The 24,119-nt window shown below is 41.7% G+C and overlaps 1 protein-coding gene across 4 annotated transcripts in view; it reads right to left on the reverse strand.

Moving 5' to 3' along the window:
• GLI3 (GLI family zinc finger 3) overlaps positions 1-24,119 on the reverse strand; it is a 260,995-nt gene that overhangs the window by 218,832 nt on the left and 18,044 nt on the right. For all 4 annotated transcript variants that reach the window (XM_079947518.1, XM_079947515.1, XM_079947517.1 and 1 more), the window contains exon 2: positions 16,766-16,928. In XM_079947518.1, the coding sequence (XP_079803644.1) occupies positions 16,766-16,889 (124 nt within the window). In that variant the 5' untranslated portion in view covers positions 16,890-16,928. The remainder of the gene's footprint in view (positions 1-16,765; positions 16,929-24,119) is intronic.

The raw sequence follows: 24,119 nt of genomic DNA on the forward strand, positions 1-24,119 counted from the left end.
TTCCTTCCTACAAAGGTATGGCCAAACATCACCCTAGCAATTCAACATAAGTTTATAGTTGCCTATATTGAAAGAATTCTGCTTGTTGCCAATTTGTTTTTAAGCCAAACACAAGGTAGGTTACGAGCTTTAAAGTCCTAGGAGGGTTGGTAACAGGTTGACCTTACTAATGGCTTTGTGATCTTCTTCTGGTATGGCTTTGCCTCAAAGGCCTATTCTGGGTACCAGTGAGGCTGGAACAAGGAACATGGGATTCCCAGCTAGCTCCCCCCTGTTTACTCAGCAATAGGCTAAGAACTTGCTATTGTTCTCCATCAGCCTTTCTCAATCTAGGGTCCTCCAAATGTTTTGGACTACAACTCCCATCAGTCCCAACTGGCTCAGCCATGCTAGCTGCGGCTGATGGGAGTTGATCTAAAACATCAGGAGTACACCAAGTTGAGGAAAGCTGCCTTAGGTCTTTAGGACATAAAACTATAAACAAGGGAAGCTACTTATACAGAGTCAGACCATTCGTTCAGAATGTAGAACCTCCAACTCATGTACCAAACTTGGCCCACAGAAGGCCCATTTTCCCAAACCCACACATACCTATTGATCAGTAGGCCCACCCACCCCCATGGGGTCAGTTTTGGCACCCCCTGCCAATCACCCGACATTATCATGACATCCCGTGATGGGCAGGTGGGTAGCCCTATTGTTGTGTTCAGGTCCTGATTGCAGGCTTCCCACAAGAATCTGGTTGGCCACTGTGAGAACAGAATCCTGGACTAGCATGATCCTGCAGGCTACTTATGTTCTTAACTCAAAACAAACAAACCATGAAATACAGTCAAAAGCAGCAAGGCAGGTTGAAAGCACTCCAACTGAATATTCTATGCAACCTTCCAGCAACAACAAAACTAAAAAAATATGCTTTACACTTTTAACATTTTTAATTGATATTTACAATGGGAATTTTTAAAAACAGCAACAACACTCTCGGGCCAACCATCAATTCAGTTTTAAGCAATGGTTGAAATCAAATCCGAATAGTAAACACTAACTGATTTGAAGTGATAAGGAAAAGGTAGTCTTGCTAAATTCTCAAGAACTTCTGTTTCTAATCAGTCAGTCAAAGATCAGTGACATCATTAAAGCCTTTGATCACAGCTCCTCTTTCAAACTCAGAATGGGGGGATGAACTGACCCCTGCTTGCTGTGAGGTGCTTTCCTCCTCCTACGGTTCTATTCATAGTGAAATAAGAGACAGAAGAAGCCGGTCACCAAATAATCTTAAATGTTTTCTAAAGGTATTCTGACCTTTTCCAAAACAATCTATATGCAATACAAAATACTCTAGAATCCTTGCAGTCATTTTTTTTAAATAAATGACTGAATAAAATGGGTTTAATTTTCATTCATTGAGATCTGCTATTCCTGTGACTTTGTATTCCTTTCTTCTCCCTCTAGTTGAACCCTGTATATTGCCAAAATATATTACAAATGTGTACTGCATTATATATTTGAAAGGACTGCGTACCAAACCAAGTGCATGCAGGAGGTCTTTGGCGGCCCACCTCCCTCCAGCTGCACCACCCCTTCTGAAGGGTATCTTCTAACACAGTGGATCTTAACCCTTTCTGGGTCACAGACCCCTTTGAGAATCTGATGGATGCTATGGACACCACTGCCTCCAGAAATTTGACATTAAAAAAATTGTTTTCAAAAAGACAATTTTCAAAGTAGTGGGAAGGAAATGGAAGGGGGGTAGGAATTTGCACCTTGTTCACAGACCCTCTGGAGCCCCAGGTTAAGAACCCCTGCTTCTAAGGTAAGACAAGGAAGCCTGCTACACATATGCCCATCTCTGTTGTCTCTAAAGCAGTGGTGTAGTGTGGGGGGGGGTGCAGGGGGGGCCGGCTGCACCGGGCGCAACATCTGGGGGTTAGGGTTAGGGGGCGCAAATCCACGGGTTAGGGGGCACAAATTACTTGCCTTGCCCCGGGTGCTGACAACCCACGCTACGCCACTGCTCTAAAGGAGTTATCTGGGTCACCAAAAATATCATTCTCAATGAGAAGACAAATTTGTGTTTCGCCTGTATCACTTCAGACTGCAGGTTGAGGCTGAATGCAAAATAACAACTCTGTGCAGGTAATACAAGCATATCAGGAACAGGATATGGCATGCTAGCTTTCTATGTGCAATGTTTTTTTCTTATATAGTTGAGCATTCAGTCACATAAGGCCCAATTAGGTGTAATACTTGCAAATAAATTGTATTAATTAGTTTAGATTAATCACAAACAATAATTATACATCTGAAAATGGTAGATATTAACGCTTATATTTATACTGTAGTATTGCAAGCTTCCAAGGAAGGTCTTTCTGTTTTGCGATCTATGGCCCCAAATTTGAAAACTGCCCTCACAGGTGGGGGGAGGGGAATGTAAACACATCTTTGGTGTTTTAAGTTTATCCCCTGGCTTCCTCCACTCCCTACCCCCCAATGTTTTTAATGAATCTAATTGAGTTTCTTGAATGGCAGCAAACTGCAGTTTATTATCTCCCTCATCAGGTGATCAATGATTTCATTAATAAGACAGATAACAAGACTGTCATATCATCGACACTGTTATGAAAGATGATCCTGGCATCCCTGCTCCATTTTCCAAGGTCTAGGATTCTCTGTGGCAGCTCTGAATCCATTCAATATTTTCCACAGACAGAGAAAAGTGAAAATCCATTTTGAAACCAATTTCAATTAGGATCCAAAAGCTGTTATCACAGGTGCCGCAGAATGGGTCCGTAAGTGGAAATGTCGCCTATCCATTCTGAAATGAAACCTTATCAGAGGCTACAAAGATGGCTGAGGACAGCCTATCTGTAAATTACTTTTCACCCTGTGTTAACTCAACCCTAGTTCTGTCATATGGAAGCCTTTTCCATCCACTTGTTATAATCTAATGACTAACTAGGCTTTGCACCAGAACTACTTTTATTCCACCCTAGTCTCCCATGCAAACATGGTGACAAATGTAAATAAACCCAAAGGATGCTGGACAAGCCAACATATTTAGTAAGAGCACTTAAAGCTCTCCTACCTCAGGGAGGGGGCAGTAGGGGGAGGAACAGACTTTCATTCTGAAGTCTGTCTCCACCCATTGCATTCCTGGTGATTTTTCAATTGCAAACTCCAAGGCCCAGTTATTTCATTAATTCAGCACCCAAGTAGCGAGGCTTTTCTCTCACATCTTTCAGTCTCCTTTTAGAAAATTATCCCATGACGGAGGATTTATTCAGTCAAAGACCTCGGACTCTGAGAGGCAACAAAAGAATCAGGAGACTTTCTGGTCCACCTGCCTGGCGAATGATGAGGCAGGGAAAAGCCTCCCCTAGAGAAACCAATCAAACCATTGTGTGGCGCAGTCAGACCTTTTCAACTGTCAAGCCAGGAGAGCAGGAAAAGAGATGAAAGAACTCAGGATGAAGCTACCATTTACAGAACCATGTGGGAATGGTCTCCAAAGATTTAATAATTGGGATGGAACTCAACTTTCTGCAACTAAAGAGAGAAAGCATGTGCATGAGAGGGAGAGAGGGAGAGGGAAAGGGAAAGGGGGGGACAGGGGGGCTCACGTGGGCTGAGAGACAAACTTTTGTGCAATATTTCCTGCAAGGAGAAAAAAAACAAAGGGAGAAATCTTAGAAGAGCCACAACACTTTTGCAGATTTAAAATTGCACTGTTACTCTGATATACAAATATTGCTGGTGTTGATCAATTAGATTTCCAACAACTTTCCCGCTTCATACAACCCCTCACAATGCACACCCAATTTTTTAAAGCTCCCTCATTTTAAAACATTTTAAGTCCAGGCTGACATTTATCCTTTCACAAGATTGTGTACTGAGGTTATCCTTATGCAAATTAGGAAAGGTTTACAAAACTTAACAAATATGAATTAAAAACTTGATGATCACAACTGCACAGTTTCAAATGCACTGGCAACGAGACAATAAATAAATAAGCTTTCCTCCTATGAAAAGGAAGTGTATTAGTGAAGAAGTCTTATTATTCCTCTAACACATTTTGGCAAACATCTTAAGCATCGCTATACACTGAAGCCCCACTAAGAAGAGCACAAGGACTTCCTTCAGGGTAAACTTTTTTTGGATTTGGGTGAAAGTATTATTCTACCACATATGGGTGCCTCCAGACCTATATAATTTGGGCACAGGAACATACCAGGTCAGACTATCAGGCAGTCATCTTTTCCCATTACCTTTTTTACACTGAAAGTGCCAGACTGAACCGGGGATCTTCTGTATACACAGCGTCCACCACTGACAGCAGCTCTGACCCTCCCCTGAGCGGTGGGCCTGCTAAGAAGGGCAGCACTCACCACTGTCCTGTATGTCCAGCCTGCTCTCTCTCTCTCCGGGAAAACTGTGTGCTTACAGCAGAAGGTGGCTGTGTGCAATAGTCCTGATAGGTTGGAAATCTCCTTCCCACCATAACTCCCTCCTTGAAGCAGTTTTGCAAAAGTTTAAAACAAAACAAAAAACAGATCCTCTTTTGTTTTTAAAGGTGACAAAATATACTCAATTTATTAAAGGTAAAGGACCCCTGACAGTTGTCCAGTCGCGAACGACTCTGGGGTTGCGGCACTCGTCTCGCTCTATAGGCCGAGGGAACCGGCGTTTGTCCACAGACAGCTTCCAGGTCATGTGGCCAGCATGACTAAGCCGCTTCTGGCGAACCAGAGCAGCACACGGAAACGCCGTTTACCTTCCCACCAGAGTGGTACCTATTTATCTACTTGCCCTTTGACGTGCTTTCGAACTGCTAGGTTGGCAGGAGCTGGGACCGAGAAATGGGAGCTCACCTTGTCACGGGGATTCGAACCGCCGACCTTCCAATCGGCTAAGCCCTAGGCTCAGTGGTTTAGACCACAGCGCCAGCCGTGTCCCTGTCAATTTATTAAGCATGTAATCAAATCTTTCTTTTTGTAACAAATTTAAATGCACAAAGCTCGCCTGGGAAGAAGGGTAAGACAATCTAGTGAATCAATGTTCCATTTGTGCTAGCCAGTACACAGTTTGGGTAAGCCAAGCTCAAGCTGTGGGAGAAAAGGCCACAGCAAATCCAAATTTGCATGTATGTTTGTACACACTCAGCACCTACTGGCAATGCTGCCTCAAAGTGGGTGAGGGCCTTATACAGAGACATAAACGAGGAACCCGTGAATTGTCTTGCTCAGCCATGTTCCACAACTGTGATCTGTTCTTCCAACTTTCCTGACCACACAGATATTCTGGTCCTCATGTGCTGTACCCCAGTAGTCCCCTAACATTTCCTGACAACAGAGAATAGGACCATTGACTCTGCTGTCCTATGACTTGGAAGGGCTCCCATGTTTACTTAGGCAATCTTCATGTAATCTGCCTAGCATAACAATTGAACTAGCCCCCTACTGCCTCCTCTGTTCTGAAGACATGCACACATATCTACTGTGCACAAATTTCGCAACCCCTTTGAGGACAGTAGTGCTGCGGAGAATTACACAGAAGTTGTTACAGTGGTACCTCGGGTTAAGAACTTAATTCGTTCTGGAGGTCTGTTCTTAACCTGAAAGTGTTCTTAACCTGCGTCACCACTTTAGCTAATGGGGCCTCCCGCTGCCGCCACAGAAATTAACCCGAGGTACTATTTCTGGGTTAGTGGAATGTGTAACCTGAAGTGTCTGTAATCTGAAGCGTCTGTAACCCGAGGTACCACTGTACTTGATTAAGAAGAAAATACATTCTGAGACTGTGCTACTTAAAACCTAGACATGGTTCACACTAGCTAGAGATCCTGAATGCACCCAGAACCAATGAGTGTGTAGACAAGGGACTCAGACTTGGATCTGGAAGACTTAGGTTAAAGTTCTATTTCTGCCAGATTCAGTGTGTAGCTTTGAGCAAATAACAGACTTGATTTCTCATTTGTAATGTGGGATATTGCATTTGCAGGGCTGCAGAGATCAAAACACAATGGTCCTAAATCCAACACAGAGACAAGAGAACTCCAGCAATGGATTTCAATGGGCTGTGGGCAATATAGTTTGCAGAGCTTGATTTATATCCTTCAGGATTATACAAAGGGAAGGAACAATTCTGCAAAGCACCCTGAACAAAAATGCATAGAAAACTTCTTTTGCTAGAATGCAACTAATAAAAGTTGTGGGCCAATTACACTGCCATTAAACACTTTAACAAGTATTGACCAATTAAGTTGTTGAACAAGACTACACAGTTACAGAGTGAAATGCTATCATAACACAGGCCCACAAAAGGTTCAAAGTGCTGATTCTTGCGAACCATCTCTGAGAGGAAAGAATGCTTAACGCTACAAGAACAACAACCCACTCCATTGACAAATACATTATTGCCATAATGCTTCCTATAGCAAGACTGAAGTAAAGCTTTGCTATCTTGGTGGTGCAGTGCTAAAACATCATTAAGAAATTCTCACTTCTGGGATGGCTTCACCTGGATCGGTGTTAAATGGAAGCCAATCCCGTGACACAGCATTACTAAGTCATTGAAACTTCAGCTGGTGACAGTGACCTTGCAGCAGAAAATCCCAAAAATTGTACACTTTGAACAGCGTGAGCTCAAAGTCCTGTAGTTCTGAGACTTGGGTTATGGTTGTCATGAAGAACAAAACTGTAAAGAACAGCTACAGGTTTGCCAGGAACCCCTAATATTCTCCCCTCAATGTCTACACAGCAACATTCTCCAAGTGGTCTGCTCTGAGTCACTGAGGTAACCCTACTGCTAGCATATGACGGCCCGGATGGATTCTTTTAATACCAGCTAAATTATTGGTATTTCGTATCCTGGAACTATTCCCATATGCCAGAGTGGTGCTAGTTAGTTTCAAGGCCAACAAGTAAGAAGGTGGTCATTCAGAAATAACTTGCCAAGCAGATGAGGAGCTGGAGCTTCCGTGTTCGTTCAGTGTCTCTTTGTGAATGGCACGGCAACAAAAGCAGAGGGAGCAGAAAATGCCTTACTCCAGGTACAAGTAAAAAAGGGCTTTCAACCACAATGGCATCTGTGCATGGAAGTGTATATTACTTTATGTTATTTACTGAAGGACAGAGTCTGAATTTTGCACATCTACCGGTATCTATCTATCTATCTATCTATCTATCTATCTATCTATCATCTATATCTATCTATAGCTCACACTAGATTTAAGCACAGAGCACCAAACCTCTACTTGGTTTCCTCCAAAACCATTTTCATTTCGCAGAATAAAGAAACCAGACAGCATTGGGTTGCTAAAACTGAACAAGTGCTGCATAGCAGGGAAGTCCAAAGGATGAACTGTTTCCACAAAATCTAGCCATTATCTTTTAAATGTCAAGCCAAAATACTACACACGGTTTGCATAATGCAGAATTATTTTATTTAAATCAAGATTGCATACTTATTTTACCTTTTTTTTACCTGCACACTAAGGCCCAAACGATTAACTACAATAGACACACAGTTGCACAGAACAACAAACCCTACCTATAGTCTCCTCTGCCACATCGCTAAGAACTTACAGAAACTTCTATGGGTCCTCACGTCACAATGTTCCTTTCTGCCTCCTTTCTGCAATGTCAGGGACAATGCTAGGCTGCAGCAGACACGGCTGACATGCCACCAAATAGACAGGAGGCCATTGCCTTTTTCAATAGCAGCCCTGTGCAGATCTGGTTCTGATCCAAAGCAACTCATTTTTTGAAATTCAATATGCTGTAGCAATGCTGGTAAAGAGGTAAACGACTGCATATGTCTTATCACCACACACTGAAAATAAATGTGTGGTGTAGGCATATAACTAGAAAAATGCACAAACCACTTCACCTAATTGCCACTCCTTTCCAAAAGAGAAAGAATCAATTGCTTGAGCGTTCATACTGACAACATCCACAAAGCTGAATGTCTGGGCTGGCCCATACTGAACTTCAGGGTTCTGTAGCTGGACCCACTGGCATCACAGGCAAATATCTGATAACTAACAACCTCCTTTGAACTCCAGCTTCTCACCAGGACATCAAATATTTTACTTCAAGTAGGAGTCAGGTTGTCCAACCCAAAAACAAAGGGGGCAATGTGATAATACCTTCCCCTTTTGTGTTCTTGACAGCAGGAATTCATTCATTCACACACACACACACACACACACACACAGAGAGAGAGAGAGAGAGAGAGAGAGAGAGAACTATTTCTATGAAGCAAAGTTCCACCCAATATGTCTTTCTTTAAAAATCCTCAAAATGTCTCCTCTTCTAAAAAGACTAAAATAGACAACTGATATTCTTGCCCTTTTTCATCTATTCTGCCTGGTTTCCTGTTACTTCATCATAAAGACAGCAATTTCTGTTTTCTATCACATTAAAGTGTGTTCTCAATAACTATCTGATTCTGATAAAGGTAGTCAAAGGCCACAACCTACATATGTTTTTAATTAGTCTTCTTTCTTTCTTTTTTCTTCCTTTAAGACAGAATAATAGGTTAATAAGGAATATCAGATTACACTAGAGACAGGTTCCTGGGTCAAAAACTAGACAAAACATACCCAACAGAATCTGTCTGTCAAACAACTGAAGAGCTTCTCTGCTAATACTTGCAGAATTTCCAACAGTTTAAATGGGGAGGGGGGGCATGTCCTCAATCAGAACTACCGATATGGGTGAAACTCTGTTGATTAAGCTTTTATTTGTTATTTTAAAAGAACCAAGCCTGCAATTCTGGGACCAAAACAATGCATGAAAAGCATACAGAGGTTGTCAGCAAGACAGTGGAGTGGAGTGAAATGCCACATGCCCCCCCCCCCATCCATGTATTTACGTTGTCTCACCATCTCAAGTAAGAGAAGAGATTTAAAGAGAGCAGAAGCCCCACAAAAACAGGAGAATCACAATGCCAATGGAGACCTGCAGAACCCCAAATGCAAATAATCTGTTATGTCCAGATCATAAAATTATTTAATGGAGTTAATCTTACTTATTTTTAAATATGTTTTTATTAATTACACTGCTAAATATAAAATACATTTTTTAAAAAAGAAATAAAATCCCAGTAATTGGCTCCGATTCCTGTTCTGCATCTTACACACTTCAGGCCATGTGGCATACATGCTGCTGATTTCATAAACATGTGAAGCAGTCAAAAGAAATTGCTGAACCTTTGGCCAAACTACAGAAACAGTAACATAATCATATAATCAACATTGTTATGCTCATACATAAAACAGCAATGTGTATTAAAATATGGCCATAACGATAGGCTGCACCCAGATGAGTGGCCTGCTGGCTTCGCCCTGCCTTCGTTTTGCTTGGCCCCTCGTCCCTCTCTCACCTGTTTGCTGCTTTCTTCTATCTGCACCTGCTGCTTTTAACCTGGTCAGCCTTACTCAGCTGTAGACCAAACCCATGCCCATCTCATCAATATACCTGTAAAGTACAGCTGCCTTTGCCCCTTAGTAAATGGTGTGTAGGTTGTTGTGCATGCAAATAGGTCTGAGATCTCAAGCTATTAAATCTCAAAAGAAGTGACCTGCTTCCTCTGACCTAAAGCTACAGGACTTCTGCTTGTAATTTATTCCATAGAAATCTCCCTCAACTTCATGGTTTGGTCAGTCTCTGTTCTTGGGCAACTTTTCATCTGATCATTGTGCAAATTAAAAATAGCAAAAACAAAAAAACCAAGCAAATAATAGCAAGAGCAACAAGCTACAAAAAGTTCATTCAGATTTCAATATAAATGCAGCTTTAATGCTTTGCCATTACCTAATAGAGGCAATTAAAAAAATATTGTAAGCATGCTTTTATTTTTTTGCAAAAAGAGCAACGAATTCGTGTATGCCTGTTTTCAAACATCTAACCAAGGCCAGTATTCACCCTTTATAGAAGTTTCAGCCTGGAGCAGATTTTAATGGCAAAGTAACTGAAATTAAGATTTTATAATGGAAATGCTGGCAGCTCTTGAACACTTACGGTGCTATTTTAACTCAAGAGCTTAGCTTGTGGTTAGCCAAGCCCAATGCCAATAAGGGCATAAGATTTGACATTCCTAGATTTTCAGGAAACTGGAACTCCAGGGTATTGGTGGGTTTATCTGCATGAGAAATCCACATTTTCATAATACAAATTACTTGGAAGAATCTTGTATGCCTGAACCCTACTTATACAGGCCAGGGGGTGTGTGGGTGTGGATGTGCATGTGGGTGTGCATGTGCTTGGAGAGTTTTGTCCTTCTGCATCCCCAAATTCTGTCTTCCTGAGATTTTAAAGAGCTTTGAGAGAATGGTACAGAAGCTCATTCTCCAGCCTCTGTGCTATTTGATTTTCACTGGGGATTGTTTTTATTATTTACTGCCGCCTTTTTGTTGCATTTCTTAACAGTGATATAATAAACTTTTTTGTTATGATTTTCATCCATTATATTAGCTGCCTTGCATACTTACTTCTGAGTGGAGAGGGAGGCGATACAAATATTGAAATAAAATAAAGAAATTGCCTTGCTGGGTTGATCAATAAACTTAATACAGTACACATTCCGTCTCCAACAAGGGACAGCCAGACACCTCTGGAAGCCCACAAGAATGGGATAAAGATTGCCTTCCCCCACTTGTCCTCAGCACCTGGTAATCAGAGATATCGTGCCTCTGAACACGAAGATTCCATTAAACTCCAATGACTAACATCCATTGGTAGACGTATCCCCCTTGAATCATGCTTAAATCTTTTTAACACCATCTCAGCTAGCAGCTATCGCATCCCTTCAAATAGTTCTAAACTTCTTTTTAAAAAACTTAAAGAGGGAAGGTTACTGCATCAGAAGTTCTGCATAAACCCCAAGAATATTTCAGCTTGTTTCACCATACAGGCCTCTTAGTAAGTGGTAGAGCACCTAAAAATGGCAGTATACTGACATCTGTCACTCAAGTAATATGTTACCCTGCAAAATCTGCAAATGTGTGTGCTGTCCTAAAAAAGAAAGACACTGTTTTCAAATCTGGACAGGTTTATGAGGTGATGCAGGTTCTGCTGAAAGATGCATGCAAGGACTTATTTGGCAAACATGCCAGTAGTCATTCAGAACAACCTCGCCTTGTTTCTTTGCTTTATTTAATCTATCAAAAGAGAAATCAGAAGCATTTTGTGTGACTAGGCCTTCCAGTAAATAGCTACAATTTGTTTGTTTTAATAATAAAAAGAGCCCTATATGTTTGCACAGGGCATATTTTATCAGCTGGCATAGATCTACACCAATACTGCAGAGGAGAAATTCAAATTAAACTGCAGGACAGACATTTCATTTATGTAAAATAAGTCACTCTTAGTCTGCCAACATTAGCTGCAGTAATTAAAGAACTGTGAAAATATGAAAGGAAATATTAATTTTCAGTCTTTGGAAATGCATAAAATACTGGTATCATTCTCTCCCCCTGCTCCTCAGCCCAGCATAGTTTTGCTTGATGGGAATCATGATTCAGGGCCCCTCCCAAATAGGCTAGGGAGGGACACTGTTTATGGAACAGTTGTTCCATGCACAAAATCCCCATGGGTTCACATTTTGTCCTACTCAGGCTCCCAAGGACCCAATCCCATATGGGACCAATCCTATTCCATGAGGAAAGCAAAGGAATCCAGCACGGAAAGATAGTGGACCCTCAGACCCAAAGATGGTATTTAATATTTTCTCTCTTTGGAATATAGTAACGCACCAAAAAGTAATAAAATGGTGACCTTACGTGAAAAACAAGTAAAAAACCTAGTGCCTAGTGGTCAACCTAATAAAGCTTTAGGTGGTTAATCCACAGATTGAAATGATTAACCATCTTCTGCTGTACATCAGAGATGGGCAGGTGGTAGATTAGGAGCTATCGGTATATCCCAGGGTGATTTGTAGTAGATCTACAAAGTTTTCTGACTCCCAATAGTCATAACAACAGGAAGGAAAATTGAAAGGGAGGGAATTAACTGCCATGCCAAATAATTTACCTCTCAGGCAAATTGTTCCTCAAGTGTAAAAAAAAAGTATTTGTATGTTGCCTTTCACCAGAACTTTGTGCAGCTTTGCTGAATAGCTCTGTGTTATTAGCAAGTCAGATGCAGATTTGTATTTCTATATTCAGGCTCGTGGGGGATAAGTGAGGCTACGCTCTAAGTCACCATTCTGTACTAGGCTCCATCCCCAGCTACTGTTTTGCAGTTGGCTTCTGTTAGTGGTCCTCAGTGTTCCAGCAAAACAATAAATAAATAAAGTATATCTCATAAACCTGAAGTCTGCCTGCCCCTGCTATACATATCTACTCAGAATTAGGACCACTGAGTCTAGACGTGCATAGGATTGCAGCTTAAAGCCTTTTTATTAGCTATGAGGAAGATAATGTGGGCACACATCAGCAAAATCTTAAACACTTTTAGAGCCCATGAATTTCAGTGCAAGAGAGTTAGATTTTGTCTCAGCTTAAAGAAGAGCCATTACAGTAAATCCAAACAAACAGGATTGCATGATTAAAACTCAACTCCATTAATTTTCGCCCCACAAGCTAGAAAAATCCCAGATGTGTGATCATCCAGGCTGAGGACGGTGTGTATGCATTTCTCCCACATATAGAAAAGCGTGCAGCTGAAGGCTATGTGAAAGGAGAGAGGGGATTACTTACAAATACTAAGATAAGGACATAAGGCCAAATATCGCTGGATCAAACGCTGATCAAGGCCATCATCCTGTTTCCCACAGTGGTCAACCAGATACCTCAGGGACACTTAGGAGGACATGAAGGAAACAGTTCTTCCCTGATACTCTTCCCCAGAAACCGGTGTCCTGAGGCTCTAAGCCTGGAGGCCACTGATAGCTACCAACTTACAAAGGCACAGAGGAACAGACTACTGCCATAGTTTGCGTTAATTCCATAGTTTAACTGAACACTGTGTAAAGAAGTATTTCCTTTAAGTCCTATCACCTGAATAACTTCATCATTTGGTTAACATTGGGGTGAGTCCCAAAACTTAAACATACAATTTGGCATTGCTGCAGGAAAAAATGTCTCAAACACTTTTATACTAATAATGTTTTACTTGTATAAATCATTTTTCCTCTGAGAGTCTAGGGCTACTATATATGCATTAATAAATTCAAATTCACACCTCACCAAAGGTAATTAATATCCTTGTTAAACCCATTCCTGATTACACAGGTGTCCGACACAACTATGGCACAGTGCACCCACCAAGACCTTTACTTATGCCTTCAGGCATGCGGCTGTGTAGCTGCTGTGGCCAATAGGTACCAGACTATATTCCTGAGGGAAAATCATGCCCAGCAGTCCTAAATCTTAGTTCATGTTAATCAAAATAACTATACTGGCCAAGATCCAAAGACCTGCTTAAACTCGCACAAAATGGCTTGGCTCACTGTAATATTTTAAGGCTGCAAGCCTACACATACATTCCTGAGACTTACTTCTGAGTAGACATGCTTAGCATTTCTCTGTTGGTGCAGTTGAAGGTCTCGGTCCAGAAACAATTCTTCTGTTCTGCACTCTGGCAGCCAGCTTTCTCCTTTTACTAAGGGCTCTTTCACACGTTTTAGAAAGGACCGGCCGTGAGAGATTTGCCATGTCTTGTGTCTTGCGTCCAAAGGAGGATTCCTCTGTGCAAGCACATGGGGCCCACATGGCTGGGATCTGGGAGGGCTGGTCTGGAGAAAGGTCTGACAGCTAACAGGATCTCCAACATGATAAACGCCAGCTGTCTCTGTATGTGGGCGCATTCCTAAGAAATATTCATTACAAGAAATGGATGAGGTAAAATCATTCTGTGGTGACTTTACCTTAACGAAAAGCGCCATGTGAACTTTCCCTCATTCAAGTTCCTATCAGACATATCTGTTTATTTCTGTCTGTACAAACCCAGTGCTCCCTCCTTGTTTATTAACTTGACGCTGCAGGCTACTTTATCCTGGAGTTAGCATACTGCATGTGCATTTGGCAAAGTTTTAAAGTATGGTTGTGAATTTTTTTTCAATTTTATTTTTGAAATCGTTTTGTAAACCACATTGAGGTTTCTTACAATCAAGCAGTATATAAATTTCATTGAATAAATAAATAAATAGTGGCTTTGACTCCCCAATTCAAAATAAATCCCAGCCATTGGTGACTCAGGTAATAAACCATCGCTCTCTCAGTTCCAAACACCCCCCTGCCATTCCTACCTGCAATATCTAACTGGCTTATCTTACAAAAATTGTAAGGATTACTGATATAATGTATATAAACACTTTGAACACTCAGAATGCTCCGTGCAAATACTAATAATTATTAGGAATGTATGCATGATACACCACCAAGGTTAGAAGTAACATACTCAAGGTATATGAGTACAACTGGCTTTTCATTCCTAAATGCTTGGAGACATGATCAAGCAAAGTAGCCCAGAAGAGCTCCTACATAGGTCACTGTGGAAGCAGAAAGCCACTTTTAGTTTATTTAGAGCCACTTCTGGTTGTTTGGAGCATGCATAGGGCCAGAACATGAATGTGATTTATGTAGGTAAATAAAACTGAATCAAGCATACTTGATTCAAGTAGAAGAAAAATACAACACTGAACACGTTTCTTGAGAGCTTGCATATTTTCATTCTGCAGTTGCAACTGATGAACTAGGCCAGGCTTCCTCAACCTCGGCCCTCCAGATGTTTTGAGACTACAATTCTGATCATCCCTGACCACTGGTCCTGCTGGCTAGGGATCATGGGAGTTGTAGGCCAAAAACATCTGGAGGGCCGAGGTTGAGGAAGACTGAACTAGGCCCACAAAGGTATGCCACACTATTATTCTCTGAAGTGCCACCGGACTCCTGTTACTTACGTTGTAAGTAGCACACATGGTATAACTGTCATTTGCTCCACTGCTCTGTGAGCATGCCATGAAAGGAACAGGGGCCACCCGACCATCCACTGGTGCTACCAACACGATGTTCTGCACATCTGTAGGGCTTCAAAACATACAGCTTCCAATATACAGGAATGGAGTTTCAATGTGCACGATGGGTCAGTGCATCTGACTGTTTATCAGAAGGTTGGTGGTTCAAGACCCGCCAGGGAAAACTATCAGCAAGATTCCTGCACTGGAAGGGGATGGACTAAATGACCCTGACCAAGGGTGTGTTTCTATGATCTGTGATCATCACTGCTGGTCCACAGGACTGTCAAGGATCAATACAAAGGGTATGAGTTTCAGGTCCACCTCACTGTTCTAGAGACACATCTAACCACCAGGATGAGAAGCACTGCTGTGTGTCATCTTACCAATTTCACACAGTGTGGCTGCAGTACTGCCTTTCCATTGCATCAGCCACATATTTTTCAAGAAATCTTCCACAAGTTTTATTATTTGCATAAACCTTTCATTCAGTTGATACACAATATAAAAGACAGACAGGGATAGTACAAAACAAATCAAAAAACTGGTTCATTTTCAGTCTCAAGTAAGCATTACAATATTGCACCATTCAGCAAGTAAGAAGAAGAATACGTATTATTGTGGCATATTACAGGTGAGTGGAGGCACCCAACTTATCCTGTATGGTTTTAAATGATATTCAGAGATCTGATAGGTACCCTCAAGAAAATCATAGGACACTAGATCAGAGAGTGAGCTGCTACATTTACTTCTAAAACTACACCTCCGACAGAAGTCATATTCTTTTTTCCTTCCTTTCTTCTTACTATTTTGTGAAGCAAAGGTGGTTCAGTCGCTACAACAGAGGTTTTGAACAATGACCTTAGTCTTTTTCAATTTAATCGGGAAGTGGGGGGGAAAGGGAAAGCTTCGTCAGTGTGCATGTCAAATTACCAAGCGAGCAAAGGCACTCTGGAGGGAACCAAGTAAATTTCTGCAAACTATATATTTACAGTTCTTTAAAAGAGCATGTTTTCTTTATAAGTTAACTGTTTCACAGTGAGTGGTTAAAGAAATCCATGAGGAGATTTTGAAGAGAGGATGTTTACAATGAGAGTTGAAAGAAAGAAAGAAAGAAAGAAAGAAAGAAAGAAAGAATGCCGTTAATTTTTGACAAGGTCACTTTTGTCTCTCTTGCACTAACCAATTACAGTGGTACCTCGGGTTAAGCACTTAATTCGTTCTGGAGGTCCGTTCTTAACCTGAAACTGTTCTTAACCTGAAGCACCACTTTAGCTAATGGGGCCTCCTGCTGCCGCTGCGCCACCGGAGCACGATTTTTGTTCTTATCCTGAAGCAACCTTCTTAACTCGAGGTAATATTTCTGGGTTAGCAGAGTCTGTAACCTGAAGCGTATGTAACCCGAGGTACCACTGTATCTAATTAGGGTAAACAATTTTCAACATAAACCACCATGCATTTGCATACTTTCCAAGCTAATCACAATTCTTTTCCAAAAAGCCACAACAGGAACTTCCGGAATAAATAACATCACTATTTACAGTTCAAATTAGATAATTTGGAGAAAAATACAAGGTTTGGTACCAGAAAAGGGGTCTCTTTCTGTCTCTGTCTCTCTATATATATGTGTGTGTATGTATATGCGCGCACACACGTCCCCATTCCCATCTCCTCTGCTTGCTAGCTGGCTTTAGCCTCATCTCCGAATGAATGCTGAATCCAGGTGCAAAAGCTCAATTCACAAGGAATGCAGCACACATTAAATGACTGCAGGTTTGGCTGCTAGTAAATCCCTGCTGTTACTCACCATTGGATGTTGTGCTGGAGGCAACTGCTTTCTCACTGACATCTGTTCGAGTGGAGCATTTCACTATAGGATTCTCAACTTTTTTCTTCTCACCCGTGGTAGAGCTATGGGACTGGGCTTCCATGATGACTTCTCATTACTTCAGCTCTCTTCACACTAATACCTGAATAAAACAATAAAACCATAAAACTTCAAAACAGGAGCAGAAGGGGGTGAAGAGCCCAAACAAAAACTCAGCCACATTTCTCACCCAGAGGATGCTGTATATTGACACTAGTAAGCTACAGAACATATCACAAAGCTCACCAAATCAACCTTAATTTATCACTTTTGTACCTCATTCTTCCTCCAAGAAGCTATCTTAATTTATTTCACTTAAGTTGCAATTCTAAAACTGTGGAAAGACCATTGGATATTGCGCATGTGCCACTCTGACGGTGGGGAAAGAGGTCTGTTGATAGAACGGCACTCGCACAGCCAGAAGCCCCCAGAAGCTCGGGGGGAGAGAGAGAAAGAGAGAGAGAGAGAGAGAGAGAGAGAGAGAGAGAGAGTGTCCTACTGGCACTGAAGTCAAAACAGGGGGCTTCAGGGGGCTTCCAGGGGCAGCCAAGAAGACACAGAATTCTAAGTCCCCTCGTTCCCCCAACATGCCCCCCAAACAGGTCCTAAACTACACCAGCCCTGGAGCTGGAACAGTTTGTTGCCTCTCACGGATTGTCACAGAAGGGGAAAGCAAGGAACACCCCACCTACCACCTTGCAGTTGCTCCGCCACAGAATCTCCCCACCATCACAGACTCCCCACCATTCAGACCCACAACCAAGTTTTTGGTTGCACTTGGGGACAAACTTCTTAAATTTCTTCCATATATCTGAATAGTGATAGTGCTGCCGTTGTGACACAGTATTAGGCCCCATCCCATCTGATGAAGACCAGTAGCCAAGAAGAAGACACAAGATGACTGGGTGGAGATTCAAACTCAGGTGCCCCAAAGCCACATCCAACACTAACTCTATTTTCTAAGTCTGCCATCCTCAATGTGCTACACAGAAACAAGTAACTTTAATCCATTAGAATTTACTTCCAAGCAGCATGGAAGGAACTCAAAATTTTACAGGAAGCTTGGTTATGTTCACAGACACACACACACACACACACACACACACACACACACACACATTGTGCCCAAAAGCAACTGAGATTTCTGGTAGAAAGCCAACACTTCCCTTCCTAGCCTGGAATTATACAGCAGGAGCTGAACTGATCATCCATGTGACTGTAAATCCAAATATTTAAACTTCAGCATTTACATCAGTCCAGTGAAACTGCAGTGAATTATATCTTCAAGGTTGATTCATGTAAACAGTTCGTTTTGTCTATTTTAGAAATGTAACTCGGAAAAGGGTTATTAGTGCAGCAACACCTGTGAAAAACCAGAGGGGGGTGGGGGAGCATGATTGCTAGTAACCATGGAATCTCTTTCTCTTAACAACCCTAAAATGAAAGTCACCAAAGGTAACAAATAATGTTTTCCTCCCTCTCACCATCAAGTTTTGGGGTCATTTGTTGCTGCTTGCCATTCATCCTTTTTAAATCTGCTCCTCCTTCTTTCTGGAGTTCCAGCATCCACACATTATAAATTCAGAGAATTCTCTGTGCAGCTGTGAAATAACAGCAAACTACCACCTATACGTGGCTTACTGGGTGAGTACCAGGCAAGTGGGTCACTGTGGCTTCCCAAGAGGGGATGGGAGGTTCATGTACTTCTGCTTCTGGGTTTGCATCACACCAACCTGCCCTCCACCACACCCTCTCGGTAAGCAACACACGGCAATCTGTTCAAGTAAGCTTTACAAAACATAATCATGGGCTTGGAACCATTACAATATGGGAAAAACCTGAACATTACACCCTAACCATTCCATGCTGCCACCATGACATGTTGCTTGCTTTTTAAAAAAACGACAGCAAGCAACAAAATTAGCTGCATTTTAAGAGCTCTGTCTAACTCACACACAGACTCAGACACACAAGATGAAGGCTTAAGTTATACCACCAGACCTTCTAAGCCAGCAGTGGGGAACATCTAGCCCATGGGCCTAAATAGGCCCATCAGATCTCCCCATTTGTCCCTGGAGGCTATTTCAACCAAACCAGGCCCACCGGATCTCATACAGACCATAAAGGTGTGGCAGTGCTAAAAGGAAGTCTGCTGACTGGCGGCACCCACAAGTCACTGTGCATCTGGTTCTCAAGCTCCAACTATCAGCTGATGACCAGGGCTTGAGAAGCCTGCTGCAAAACCCAGTAATCATCTGGCGGTTGGCACTTTGCAGGCTTTGACTTTGCTTGCACAGTTCAATTTCGAACTATACAAGCGAAAATGGGTGGCCCCATCCACCTGTCTAAATTGGCCCATGGGTGGAGGGGGAGATAAGGATCCAGCCCACTGCCCCAGTCCAGTTCCCTACCCAATCTAGGACTTGCACTAGTTTCCATCACTTTTCACTCTGAGGGATACAGATGTCTCTAATTATTATATCTTCATCTGTGCCCTCAGCTCCTTGCAAATGAACTTTCGGTGGCAGATTGGAATACATCCTAGTCGGCTAGAGCCCTTCTGCATCTCCTTGCAGTTCACACACCAAGAGTTCACACACCAAGCAGCCACAAAGCAGCCTGGAGTACTTACTTTCCAACCTCAACGCAATTGTCATTGGCAGCACAACTCCATCTAGGAAATGGTTAAAGTCTGCTCAGGTATTGTACATCATGGAGGAAGTGAAACACTTAGAATCACAGAATCATAGAATTGTAGAGTTAGAAGGGACCCTGAGGATCATCTAGTCCAACTTCCTGCAATGCAGAAATCTGCAGCTGTGCCATACAGGGATTGAACCTGCAACCTTGGCTAATCAGTAATTCCCCAGGGACAGTGCCAGGATGGTGCTGTTTATAATAATGAACATAATAAACTAGTCAGGAAAGCAAGTCACCCCATCTTCTGCCACATAAGGCAAGCGTGGCTACACTGGGATCCTTCCCTGGTTATCGGCTTAGATGCGATCTCTGTCTGCTACAGCCGCATCCTTGCTGCTGGCTGAGTCACCTCTTCTCTCACACATGCCTCAAGTCACAGCACAGATACATGCTGGAAAGGGCAAGAAGAATATGCAAACTATTTAATGCAAGAATTAATCATCACAAGTCCCCCCCCCCCCACTTTTGAATGCTCCTCCACAGACAAAACTCCACACAAGTTTGTTTAAAAACAAAAACACTCCAGCATAATTGGAAGAGAAGTTTTAGATCAGTCTTTTCCAAAACCTTACATTGACCTCTAGCTCCCGGCCAACCGAGACACCAAGGTGGATAAAAATCAATGATTTTGTAAAAAAAAAATCAAAAAAATCCATTTTATTTATTTAAATCAGATTTTTTTATTTAAATTGGATTTTTAAAAATAACATGCTTTTGGAGAAAAAAATCTTTCTAAGGATAGTTTTCTATTTATGTTACATTATAGTCCAAAGGCTATTCATCAGGAAATAAGAATTTGTTTTTAATTATGTAGCATGAGGCTTTATATGCAATGTTTAAAATTTTTGGTAAATGAATTCCAGTAATCCATTCACAATGTCATGCTCTTCGAGAGGTTTGTGTAAGATTATTTGGGGCAGTTTTTCTAAGCAGAAGATATTATCACAGATGCTTGTTTTTGCAGTTCTCCAAAGTGTGAATTTGTGTCTGCAAAGATAACATGCCTTTTCTTCACAGGAAAAATGTTACAAAATAAACATACAGAGTTGAGGAAAAACCTTAATCCCATTGTGCCTTTGCAAATTTATATCAACCCCCTTACCTCTTAAATGCTAAGTTCCAAGAGGTTCAATGAATAGATGGTTTGGAGTGGAATAGATCTGCACAAGTAGCTAAGTGTGAAGCAGTAAAAATGAAAGTGCAACCTTGTGAGCAGAATACTCCACAAGTCTTGGGATCTTTGTGTAATAATTGTGCAAGTCAGTTGCATGTCTGTGCAAAACAAAATAAAAAAATTCCTTCCAGTAGCACCTTAAAGACCAACTAAGTTAGTTCTTGGTATGAGCTTTCGTGTGCATGCACACTTCTTCAGATACACACAGAGTGTGTATCTGAAGAGTGTATCTGAAGAAGTGTGCATGCACACGAAAGCTCATACCAAGAACCAACTTAGTTGGTCTTAGTTGGTCTTTAAGGTGCTACTGGAAGGAATTTTTTTATTTTGTTTTGACTATGGCAGACCAACACGGCTACCTATCTATGTCTGTGCAACTCAGACTTGAGGCAAGTGCTGAAGGCTCTTCAGGGCTGGCAAACTCTTCCCAATCCCACTGGGTTCCAACCACTGCACTCACACTTAACTGTACAGAATAGGCACCTAAATGTAGACGCAAATCCATTGGGGTGGTGGAGGAAATAGTAACTGGGATCTGTAAGTCCTTGGCGAGACCTTGAAGTGCTTGCCAGTCAACTAATAAGAGTTCACAGGTTCCAGGCCCTTCTTCCCAATTGTAAATATTAAGATTACACCAGCAAGAATGAGTCTTTATGTTTTAAAAAAATGATTTAAATCAAGTCTTACTGACTAGTGATTTAAATCGTGATTTAAATCATTATTTAAATCAATATGATTTAAATCAAATCTACCCTGCGAGACACACACGTGAGGGCCAGAGAAAACGCATGCTTCCCTTGGTTTTATTTTGCATCTCTCTAGAGAGGCCAGCTGCACACTGAGAACCATTGTACTTACAAGTTCTGCTTAGTCTGATAATTGACACATGGACCACAAACTTTTTTATTAAGAAAAGCAGTGCTTTGCATTCATCTAGTTTGTTCAGTGCTTGAGGCAATTTACATTTATTAACAATAAATTAGGAATCTACCATGCAAATTAAAACTGGACCAGAACATGGAATTTTCACTATGGGAGGGAGTGAAACCTTAAATCCAGCTTTCTCCCAGCCTGTCCAGAGGGCTGAAGCAGTTAGGTCTTGGGGAAACAGTTATAGAAACAAATTAGAACTTTGACTTTAGTGTCAAATATTGGAACAATAAGGCAGGCTTCAAAGATGAAAAATGCTATTGGTGAGTCGAAGTAGAGAAATGCCTGAGATCTGATGACCTCCAAAACCATTCACGTTTTCTCCCCCCCCCCCCACCTGCCATCCTTGTCTATGACAGTAAAGAAACACAGTTTAAATGTTGTTATTTTATATGAGATAAAAAGAAATGCAAAGGGAGAACGAATTCTCCATGCACACACAAAGCATCTACATAATGTGAGAATATTGAGGGTTATCTCTGAGGCACCTGAAAGACAAAGGTGGCACCACGAGCTTTGCCAAATGGGTTCACAGGATCACATCAACTGTACTGTACGCATCCGCAGTGGTTAAAAACCACTCTAAAACTGATTTAACTTTCACACCTTTCTCCAAAGAACCATGGAAACAGTAGCATTTTGAGGCTTTATTTATTTTATTTTTGTTTTACAATTCTGTTTATTTTATAGAACAATTTCTAGGCTTCTTTGGCGGGGATAATGAACTGCTCTACAAACCGCTGCCACCAAATGTAGGCACACCCCAGTGGCGTAGCGTGGGTTGTCAGCACCCGGGGCAAGGCAAGTAATTTGCGCCCCCTAACCCATGGATTTGCGCCCCCTAACCCGTGGATTTCCCTAACCCCCAGATGTTGCGCCCGGTGCAGCCGGCCCCCCCTGCACCCCCCACGCTACGCCACTGGCACACCCTCTAATTCCTATCTCACCATTTCCACATTCAAAGATGCCACCAACAGCTATGCTGCAGCACATTCACAACACATATTTTCTGACAATGGCCAGTTATAGACAAAAGTTTGCCATCAAATCACCCAGCTCTTTAACTGGGAATGCTCAGCTGCACGTAGCTTGAGGATCAAGAAATCCAAAAGTTTACTTTATAGAACAGCTCACCTAACTTCGCCCTTAAAAGGAAACTTCAATTTTCAAAGTTTGTCCCGTCTAATGTCACCTGTTTGATTGCATGAGACAGTTCGAATGAGTTGTGTACACTGCTGTTAAGCGGTGTGAAGTCTACCGTTGGAAACTCTCACCCACTTTCTTTTATGAGTTATTTCAACTTACCTAAGAGAGTAGCCGTCATCAGGCTGGTGTTCACCAGAGGCTTTGGGCTACAACTCCATTTGCTAGGCAATAACCATTTCAGAATATAGGTGAGAGTTTGAACATTTCGAAAAACCACCCATATGAACAGAAGTCTGCACATACAAAGCTTGTCTCCCATTGAGTTGGTTTTATTTTTGTGTGTTTGTAATCATAAATCATACAGTCGTAGACTGTACAGTCCTGCAAAACATGAATCACATGACTGGTCTCACTACATCTCCCAACTATGAATCACTCGTTTATTTTAGTAAGAAAAATTTTCCATAAGGCACCAGATTTTGTCAATTTCAAAAAAATCCCCCAGTTCCACATATACCTTAAATTTTAAGGCAACAACCTTTTAACTAAGTTGCCATTTCAGAGGTTACATATTCTCACGGATGAAATCAGATGACAGTGCCTTGAAATACACGAATCTGCTTCCCTGAATTTTTAGTCTTGATATTTAGACACATGGGGTACCATGTATACCGGAGTTTATTCAGTCACTCAACAAAAATAACTCGTTTCAGGCATCCAGAATCTCTGCCAATGAGCAAAAAAAGGCATTGGTATTATCAATGAACTTTTGGACAGTTTGCTCATTTAAAACCTATTAAATTTTCATTCCATTAAAATTGTTTGGGTAGTTAAAACATAGAATCATAGAGTTGGAAGGTGCCCTGAGGCTCATCTAGTCCAACCCCCTGCAATGCGGAAATCTCAAGATGCCGTCGCCCATCCAATTTGAAACCATAACAGACCCTGCTTAGCTTTGCACATGTGCTAGCAGTTTTGTTGCTGCACCACCAGTACTTTAATACACATTAAGACTACTTTTAGCTAGGTTTTAGATTTTAATGCCAGTTTATAATAGCTCTCACAGTATACTTGGTTTTCACTACCACAATATTACTTACTAGGAGCCAACATGACCCACCTCAGCTTCATAGGAATAGCTGTGGTTTGAACCACACTGCAGGCACATAGGCAAAGGATAAGAGCATTTTGTCCACTGCCTTAGCAATGCTTTAGTGTCACCCCCCCCCCCCTTTGCTTTGTTTTAATTGCATTTGTATAGAACCACTCAGTTTCTAACCAGGTTTCTTGGTCCTACTGCATATTTTGTAGCCCCTTAAAATAACTGGCAGGCCCAGGCAATGC

Source organism: Podarcis cretensis (genome assembly GCF_951804945.1).
Source record: "Podarcis cretensis genome assembly, chromosome: 12".
Lineage (NCBI taxonomy): Eukaryota > Metazoa > Chordata > Lepidosauria > Squamata > Lacertidae > Podarcis > Podarcis cretensis.